Source organism: Mizuhopecten yessoensis, unplaced genomic scaffold (assembly GCF_002113885.1).
Source record: "Mizuhopecten yessoensis strain PY_sf001 unplaced genomic scaffold, ASM211388v2 scaffold1511, whole genome shotgun sequence".
Lineage (NCBI taxonomy): Eukaryota > Metazoa > Mollusca > Bivalvia > Pectinida > Pectinidae > Mizuhopecten > Mizuhopecten yessoensis.
In genome coordinates this window covers 617,595-628,339 of record NW_018404083.1, presented here as the reverse complement: position 1 = coordinate 628,339, position 10,745 = coordinate 617,595, and the positions used below count along the sequence as shown (strand labels likewise).

Sequence of the window (10,745 nt, the reverse complement as noted above, 5' to 3'; positions counted from 1 at the left end):
TGAAGGATACGTTTCATAAATATATATTTGTTTGCTAAAAACAGTAAAAGTTTGTAATTTGGATTCATGAAGGTAACTCATATTCTACCTTCTATGTGAAAGAACTGCAGTAAGATACAAGAAATGTTCAAGTTATCGTCAAACATTAGTGGGTTTTTTTCGTGAACACCCTTTTTAAAGAATGTGCTTTAAATGAAGTTCACGATGATTTTTCTTTGTGGAAGGTACAATCAAAGATTTGTACCTGCATTTGTTATCCCTTCACTTCGCAAACACTTACCAAGATTAACAAGGAACAAAGAGACATATTTATGCGAGAAAAAATTGTATTCGCGATCAAATACCATCGCTATTGAATTTGAAAATAAATATTTATGTTTGGAAATACTAGAAATTGATACCATCCAACTATGTTAGATTTTGTCCACTGATACCTATGGTTAGCATTATGTATGCTCTTTTGATTTTCCCAGTTTCCTTGAAACATCAATTTCTTCATATATATTTCGGAACTAAATATTGTAGAATTATCTAATATTTACTAACACATACTTAAAGAAGGGTACAGAAACTTCCCAACATGTATCTACATATCATGATTGTTTATAATATTGAAATCGGAGTCTTTTCAATGAACTCGTATCACAACAAATGCATATTCTGTTAGCACTTAACAAGTACTAAAACATCCAACGTTTACAGAGTTTAACATATACAGACACGATGATGTTCCCTCCTAGAAACACAGATACCAATCCATGACATCTCGAGTTGAAAGATCTGCTATAATGTTGTGGCTTCCTTGAACGAGTCTAAATTGATCACTACCCTCTTTCCATTCATATTTGGGGAAGACGGTGAAGAATTGGGTGAATCCTCTTTCTGAGCTGCTTCTGTCATTGCGGAAAGTTTATGTTGGAGATGTCTATTTCCAATTTTCATATTCCGTTGCTTTAAGAACTCGAGCTGGGTGTAAAGGCGGCGAAATTCCTCCTAAAACACAGAAATACATATTTGATAATTCAAACACTCCCAAATAATCGATGTACCATAATTAATACCGATTTTAATGATTTATTACTTAACATTTTGTTTGGAAAATATTTTTGAGTGTATTCTTATAACAATTGTGTGATAACAATTTAAATCATTTGACACTTATGAAAGATAAATATGTCTCCCCGTCAAGGACAGTTTTTTCCGCGGATGCATATCTTTAACGAAATGCATTATTTTATCTACATGCTGACAGAATTTGTGTTTTTCAATCTTATATATTGTAAGGTTTCTGCTTTACGCTAATCGAAACTAAATCACTCTAATTTTAGAACTTTCTTAAATCTTTGTTGTTTATCTTCCAAACTTGCTTACATGCAACTTATTTACTTCTGATACAGTACTGAAAAGGTTACAGTTGGAATTTATAGTGTTCATAGATTTACGATTACGTGGTTAATACTGTTGCTCGTATGGTATTGCCTCTTTGCAAAAGTCGGCAGTCTTTATTCTTTTATATACATGTAATATCGTGATAGGAGGTAAGTAACACTTTAAAAAAGCAAACATAATGTCAGTTTCCGTGACAGACATGAAATGTACAATCTACTAAACTGGAATCAATTTTGTCAAGCGAAAATGTTTTTTTTCTTTCTGTTAAACGTAAATGACGCTTTCGATTAATCTGTAGTATTGTCACACAAAACTCCAAAGTGAAGTTAGTGTTCATTTGTCAGCGAATAGTTTTTGCGAGTTTTGCCACTCCTTGTAATTACTTTGTCACTACTGGCCAATTTAATCTAGACATTTGCTTGTTGGCTGGGCTTATCCCCGAGACAAAACAAAGGATGCATTAATTCTGTTCACACATTCGTTAACACAAAACAGCTGTTCAATTGTATGTAAACTGTTGCAAATCGTCACGAGTTCCAAAAGCTATCAAACAACGTATACTCTGTTATTTACTATACAGTCGGAATAAAGCGTAAATCAAACGTTCAAGAATGTGTTATTGAAATCTGAGGATTTGTTTGTCATTCTTTACGTAACAAGAACGCGTACTAGTGAACTGATGTACCGAATGGGTATGGGTAATCACATTGTACTATTGGGTGATTTATTTTTGTTGAATTAAATGAAACAAAATATATGGTTTAGATGAATAAACAAAACTCGTAGCGTTGTTAATAATTGATATTGTATGCAAGTGACAACACATTTTTAACACTGAATATTCTGTAACGGTTGATTGTATTGATGAATCAGACCACATTATATATAGAAAACCAGCCCGGTCTACAGATTGTGAGCTCCGGTGTGTTGCTAGGTGCAGGTTCGATTCCAAATGGCGGTGGGTGAGAAGTTGTGTCGCGGCTTTATACATAGTAAGGAATTGGCAGATGTTCAAATTGATTTATAATATAAAGATAAAACTACGGCGCGTTCCTTTTGTTCTGTTTCTGAATAAACAAATTATCGCAAAACCATCGGGTGAAAATGTGTTAACTAATATTGTTCTTGAGGAATACTCTGTCCATACAGTTCTTCGATAATGTATAATTGGCAAAATAGTGACACAATACCAAAAATGTTCCTTATAGTATTATTCGGTAATCCGTATATTTACTTGCGTTTGACGCCTGTTAATTAATCTAGCATACAATTTGTGCAAGGGGGCATCAAACGCACTTGATAGTACATCTGCCAACTGATGTAGATGACATAGGTTCGAAACGTCTTTCACACTTCAAAAGTCATATTATCCGTGAACAAGACACTTAACAATAAATCTTGTCTATCCATATCTAAAGATGAATACTGATCTACTAGGAAGACACACTTAATTTGAGTGGCGAAAATTCAGAAGGGGGCATTTACTTGCAATAGCTTTTTGCCAAAGAAACTTGGTTACGTTCCGTTTCCATCAAATTCCAGGATAGCAAAATCCTTTTTTTTTTATAGTAAACTGTTAAATAACGTTTCCTTGCGGTGTGTCGATCCATATATATACTGGTTTTCTACCATTGCCAATTCTATATAAAAGTGCATACTTCTACGATCGTGAAAAATATGTTTTGATTCGGATACTCAATATTGGGAGACATTTTATTGCCACTGGTCTGCTGACTGGTGACTGATGTCGGTCGTAGAACATATACCACATTTTAGACGCTAAGCAAACATTCCAACGATGACTATTTCTCGAAAGGGTTATTCAATATCCAAAGGCATTTTGTATTGCAACGAGGGTTTTGACTGACGTAAACAAGCTTCACGACGTTTCAGAAGCTGGCATGTTTCATATTGATGCGAAGCGGAATTCGTGTCAATGTCATTTAGTGGCGCTTCTTCTCGAGACTGTGTATTGCTTCAAAGAACGTGAGTTCGGATTGACAATGACAAACGGCAGGGGACAGTCTAATACAGCTCCTGAAATCCGATAATTGTTCCCGACTTTAGGTGGCTGTGACACGCAAGGCGATGATTCGGCGACAAGCTATCTATCATTGGACTTATTTGTTCCTTAGTTGAAGCACATTGTACACTAATGCGTCCAGAGTTATGTTCTAAATCTGGTTTCTCTAACACATTTCCGTGATATAGTGTACGCAACATTAGGTAAAATTGCTTTCAACTGTTACCAACTCCATAAAAAGGAATATTGAATGTTTATATACTAACTGAAATTAAAGGAATAAAGAATTGAAAGAGATCAATTGGTAGTCAAGCTCCTTTTGCTTCCCCAATACCCTGTAGCATCAGTGATATATAAAGCCAGATGAACCTAATCTGTGTCACTTGTTTGTTGTTGATGGTAACTTAAAGGTGCCCCTCCCTTGATGATTTGTGTGTAAAACATTTTATTTAATCAAATATTTGAAAAAAATATTTAAGCCACACGAAGCGTTCTTGATGTACAAGACCACTTTATACTACTTTTCGAAAAACGGTATCTAAAACATTTCGACCCCAAGGCTTCGAAAACATTACATTCAACAGAGACGAAAGGACCGTATACTTGTGTTATTGAAACAAATTCATTCATCGAATACCTATTATAAAATCATTCTTATGTCACATGGGACAAACCCCATTAATATTTTGAGGTATTTAATTGATTTAGAAGTTTTAAAGGAAACAAACGTGATGTACATTATTCATATTGAAGATGTCCTGAGCAATACTATCCCTGTAATTATCATATATTACCGAGTTCTCCCTCGTTACTGATATATGAACCACTCATTCATATTTCATAAATCATTCGAACGACGCATACGGATTATAGAAAACTTGACTTTCACTTTCAATTTCGAGAGAAGGTATTTAAACAGACCAACACTAACAATAAAAGACATAGCGATGAATCAAATGGGCCATGTTTTTCTGATAAAAAATAATTCACAAACCAAAAAAGCATATTCTTAAAGCACTTTGACGGAGAGAAAGGACATGTACCATTCATAATTTACTCATATTTAATCAAGGACGATACTCTGTGAAGGAAAACATATATGATTTGTGTATATTAGATAGTTCTCACACTAGGTTGTAATCTTTTCAATTTCATAAGTTGAAAATATTTGTTGAAAATGTTTACCAGTTTGATCATTTGCACATGTGACATTGATACATAAGAAAAAAATAATTTAGAAAACAACTGAAAAAATATAAACAAATATAAGAATGTGTTTCAGACGCTGACTTTACAGACTCATCTACTTGTGTAATGTGGTTTATGCATTCCTTCCGGTTCATTATTTTACAAATTTCATTTTTCTTTAAATGGCATCATACCATTTTCTTTCATTCTTCATTATCATTGGTTCGTTTATTATCACGTCGAGGTTGCTTAATTGTGATATTGATTCAGTGTGATCATTTTTCGAAACGTCAGCTTTTTATTCTTTCATGAAGGTTCTTCATTAGTAGCTTCGCAATATTCCTGGGAAATGCGGCACGTTTTCGTGATATTTTGGTGACAACCTGTCTTGTTTTATGATATAAAAAAAACCACGTCATTATATTATATCTAGTGTTTGGGGGATCAGGCCAGGACCGATGTTGGACAACCAGCTTAGTCAAATAAGTATTTTGCAGACATTCGCTTTTGTGATAGATATCAAAATAGCGCAAACAAATTTTAGCGCAATATCGAACTTAAATAGATTAGCGCATTGATGATCGGCGCACTCCAAAAAACATGCAATAGCGAGCAATAAACAATAACTTCAATTGGCGTTTTAATAACTTAACGCAATATGGAAAGGGCTAAAATGGGACTACCGCTAAAATGTGTAAGTTTGCAGTGTTTGGTATCTGTGTAAGTATTATAAACTTCAATTTGTTGATATTTTTTTAATTTAATCAAATGAATCGAAGAAATATGTCATGGCCGCCAACATCTTGGTTTGCATGTTGTATGAAAATTCAACTCAATTTTCATGACTTACTTCATGATGTTGCAAAATCTATAATACGTTCTCATTCATCATGGAAAGTACGTGGCAGCCTATTTAAAGAAACTCTTTAACATCATCATCAACACACATGTCCTAGTTATAAGACAAATTCTAGCAGCAATATATGAAAGCACTATTTGAGAATGATCTACGTTGCAATAATAACTAGCACAAGATATCATTTCATCTAGGTGAACCCTAAAACAGGACTAATTAATGGATGACCATGTTTCTGTTTTGAGATCCCGTATTTATTAAGATGTTTACTTTGTTTAAATAGTATCCGAATTATTTGATTACACTTTCTTTTGGTAATTAATAACAGTTAACGATGTTAGAATCATGAGTTTAGCGTTATGTGGGTTACTTAAAAAACAGTTCTAGTAAGATTAATATGTAATTTGGTGTATTGTTTGACAATAGTAATTTCATCATCAAACACATTTATTTGCTCTTATTTAAGGCTCCTAATATTAAAATATATATATGAAACAGTGACCTACAAACATAAATACTCGCCAACGGGAATACCGTGTCGTATTGGTGTGAATCATATTAAGAACTCTTTATGGTCGACAGTCATAAGAAATGTGAGACAGGCGCCATTAGTGTTAAATTACTATGTATTCCACAGAAATGACACATCTTTTTGTCACAAAGCATCGCTCATATTACTGGCCGCTAACACTTGTCTCATGTAGGTCACATATATGGTGCCGTGGAAATAATCAGGTACAATGTATGTGGCGATTGAATAACATCTTTATTATTTGTGTCCAAAAGTAAATACCTAACTGATTACTCTGTTAGCTTAAGTATAATGATTATCAGAAACTAGAACTAGTTTTATTTTATGTTGTAGCGATGCCGTTTTTGAAGATTTTTTTCCAATGCATGAATAGCTCTGTAGCTCAGAACACTTGTTCACGAAAAACATCATACCATCCCCGAATTGTTCATACGTTGCAATTGAGAACTCAACACATTATTTGCTAAAATGTAATAAATATACAGCACTTAGACAGCTTCATTTTCTGAGTTTGCCTTATCAACTATCTACTCATTTTTTACTCTTTGGTGATGACTCTCTTACCCATTAAGAAAACACTACAATTTTTCTAGCCGTCCAAAATTATATACTAAAAACTAAAAGATTTGAACTGAACGATTAGTCCTTTAACAATTTCATTTTGACATGTATATATATGTATATTGTGTTGCATTCGTTTTACTGCTATGTTTTAAAATGTATTTGGATTTATATGCTTATTCAGTGATTTTGCCATTGCATTTCTTCATACCATATTATGTCACTAACTGGCCATGATTATGATAGTTTGATAACGTGATGTGTTACCTTGAAAGAGCAGGACGTGCCAGGGACGAGGCGGGAAAGTGTTTTATGGACTTATATTTGATAAGTGTGATGGCTAGTATGTGAACTGCAACGTTTTTTTTTATAATCATGGCGGTGCTTTGTGACATACTAATTTTGTCAATAGATGATTTAGTGGTGATTTATTCTATGTAACTTGTATATACAGTTTAACCTTAATCGAGTGTCCATTTACAGCATTGCTGAAATTTTCATCAACTATTGCATAGTTATATTTTACAGAATCGTGTTCCACATAATCATTGCAATAGAGCAATATTAAATTACCATCTGATGATCATTTGTATATTGGTTTCATTCCTGGTTTCCACTGCATATCCAATCCATTACCCCTTCCCATATTCCCGTAATTATTCTATTGTTCATATTACTTCATTCTTGTAGCTAGTGTTGAAAAAATTTATTATTAAGCAGGTAACAATTTTACATAAGTGTCACGACTCTTGTTTTTCTTTCCTTTTCTGTTCTGTAAAACATGTTCTTCGATGTATTGTCAAACAAAATTAGAATAAAAAAGTTTAAACCAATACCTCTGTATTTTAGTAGGCAAGGATTTACTGTACCTGGAAATGGTTAGAAATTTAATCGGGTTTACAAAAACTAGAAAATGACCGTTCGATTTTATCGTTAGAGTCATGACGCGAAAAGAGGATACGAAACCGACCATTGGGAACACTATATACCCCGTCCAATATTACGCAGACAATCAGGCTACAAAGATTTACCTGTGTGATACATCAAACAAAGGTGTAAGCTAAAGCAATGGGCACGGAAACCGTTCCCCAATTAAACCTATGATGATTCAAGTTAAACATTCATGTGTACAGTTTGTTTCACAAGGGGGAAAATATCTTTAATAACATCGACATACGCTAAATATAAATGCACTCTCTTTAAAGCCATTCAGAGCAATCAGAGAATCTTAAACGTCTTTAAATGGAGGTATTCTTTGCCATCCTTGGAAACCAGATGTTATAAAAAGCTGGAATATGTAGATAGTGAAATCTCTAGGACCAGTTTGATCGGTATATAGAACTATTCGTTAAGTGCTATTCGTTGTTTGTTTTTCTCTTGCAAATCATGCAAGATACTGCAAGTACCATTACTTTTCAAATGCATAATTCACATAATTTTTTCATGTAATTACAATACTTGCTGACAATGGGATACAACGAGATTAGATGCCCTTAATATTTATCTTATTATGCAATATATGTCTTAAATGTTGAAGAAATCTGTCTTATTTTTGTGATATGTGCATAAAGAGATTAAACACTTTAGCAGAAAATGATAATTAGCACATATTTAAATGTTTTGGCATAAATTATATGAATGATTGAATGCTAGGAAATTGATATATCACTGTGACCCCATCAACGATGAGACCAAGACATTTTTGAATTGCTGTATGATTGAACAACACATTAAAAGTCTTTGGGAAGCATTATTTCAAGGGTAGGTTATCCTATATTTTCCCATTCATAAAGATACACCTGGTAAGTAGCGCTACTGATTAACGCTAGGAGGAACGATATTCTTGTGATTTATTTCTGATCTTTTTTATTTCATTTTACTTGTATTTTTAAAGATCACAAGCTCATCATTCATCGTAGTGTTACTTAACTAGGCATACTCTTTAAACATAAGATACTTCCATAGCATAACATTCTTAGTTCAAAAGACGTGCAACAGAAATGTCAGCAAATATATGTTAATAATAGTAAAAAATGGCTAACGAATATTGATATTAATCTAATTATCAATATCAACAAAAAAGTATAAAAACAACTTATTATATTAAAATAAAGCTAACGGATCCTTAATAACGAAACCAAATCAAAGTATAACTTCAGGTTTCATTTATCAAAATAAATAGTTACTTAGGACCATTTTGAAACTCTGATATCCATATAAACAACATTATATTGAATTATAAATGAATAAAAAGATTATTCAGATTTGGTATCCAATAATTTTCGTGCATTAGAATCTGCATGAATATTCATTGTATCTCGTACCAAGAACCAACTATCTCGTCGCAAGTATCATGCAAATATTGTCTTAAGATAACAATTTATTGTTTTATGTCGCACTCAAGACACACAAAAGGAAATGACTAGTCATTTGTCTTTTTGTCAACCTTGGCTTAGAATAGCGTAGCACTACCTACCTGAAAATCATTCTTTAACAAGCTTCCACACTCCGCTATTTTTCAACCCTGGTCAAGAATAGCGTTTGGCTAATGTTTTGCAATCTTAGCCTGGTGTAGCGCTACCTACCTGAATATCTTTTTCTAACAAGCTCTCACACTCCGCTTCGTCCCCCTTTTCCGAGTAGTTATAGTTACAGGAGGAGTTACATACGGAAGTATTGAGGGTCGATGAGGGTTTATTGGAATTGAGGTGCTGCTTGGAACCTTTACTTATCATCGTTGTATGGTTGCTGTTTTCTCCCTTGTATCCCTTGTATACCAGGTAAGCCTGAAATGTTAAGTAATAACTTGAAATATGAAGTAAGGAAACATATATCTAAAGATGTAATACGTCAGCATAGAAAGTCATATAAAGTAAGTATTTATTGCTCCTTGGAGGACTTTTCTATGGTACTAAATACCAACGAATGATGTGCAAAGTGTTCTAAAACTATTTACAAAGAACAACAAAAGGCAAACGCCCCTTATATAGTCATAAATGTATGACTTTTTTACCAATAGGTACAATAGGTATTTAGGTTTTATCGGTAACCACATTTCTGAACACAGGAGAGAAAAATGAGAATACCGACTGGTAAACAACACAGCTATTCGAACCCAGAACTGATGACAATAGGGGGAAAAAAGAACCAAGAAAGGATTGACATGAGATATCCTTGTTCAAAGAGAGAATAAGACCAGGTGTTCCAAAAGGGCAAGCATCTTCTGTTTTATCGACTGTCGTAAATCTAGTTCAACTCCAAGTAATATTTTATCATCCTTAACATGAAAAGCTGTTATATGATTTGACCTCTGTTCGTAATCCGTTCGAAATACAAGCGAATAATACTTTCTTTTTTCCGAATTATATAATGCAGCAAGAACAACATATGCAATATCGGCAATTTTGCAACTTGAACTTAAATCGATCTTTTTAATATCATCATTGAAAATCTATTTGTTTGAATCAATTTGCATATAACTAACAATAAAATAAAATAAAAATGCCGACAACAAATTCATGAAACAATATTGTTTTTTGATATTTGTTTTTAATTTGTTACAGCAACAATCATGTCATCGAGTGCTTACCTTACTCCCAAACAAAAATGCTAATGTAACGGTGGTAGTTAGCTGTGTGTGTATAAATAGTACTAGTAGCAGTAGATCCGGATTCGTGGGGAAAGGATCTTGTAAAAAAATCCTGTAAAAGAATGAAAAAAACAACGTTAGAAATGTCAGTACTCCGAACCAGAAGTTATTTGAATTATATTGTTTAGTGAATCATCAAAAACAAAAGTTTTTTTATGAATATTAATGAATCTTGCATGTATGAACTGATATACACTAAAACCTGTCAGAGGTTATAAAACCTTGATATAGTTCGAGTGTGATAAGAACATTTCCTGGAAGCATAACTTGACATGCATACTAAAGTGTATCATTCCTAATAATCAATAATCGCAAACATTAGTTGGAGCTACAAGTTAACGAACTTGAATATGGATGAAATAAAAAATTAAGTAGACAGAATATTTAACAAACTCGAGAGGACGAAGTCCTAAACAATACATGTATTATTGAGATTAATGGAAAAAATATAACACCTGTGAAGGATATGACAAGTTTACAATTTTAAGAAGATTACTGTATAATGTATAATTAAAGGCAGTGATTATTTTCGCGCTTTTTGCGGAAG

At 33.2% G+C, this 10,745-nt stretch overlaps 1 protein-coding gene across 1 annotated transcript in view; it reads right to left on the bottom strand.

The window, feature by feature from the left end:
- Nucleotides 1-469: 469 nt before the first annotated feature.
- Nucleotides 470-10,745, bottom strand: part of LOC110463414 (probable G-protein coupled receptor 158) — a 122,540-nt gene continuing 112,264 nt past the window's right edge. The window contains exons 11-13 of the mRNA XM_021517998.1: nt 10,139-10,250; nt 9,135-9,335; nt 470-993 (exon numbers count right to left, since the gene is read on the bottom strand). Coding sequence (XP_021373673.1) covers nt 784-993; nt 9,135-9,335; nt 10,139-10,250 — 523 coding nt within the window. The 3' untranslated portion in view covers nt 470-783. The remainder of the gene's footprint in view (nt 994-9,134; nt 9,336-10,138; nt 10,251-10,745) is intronic.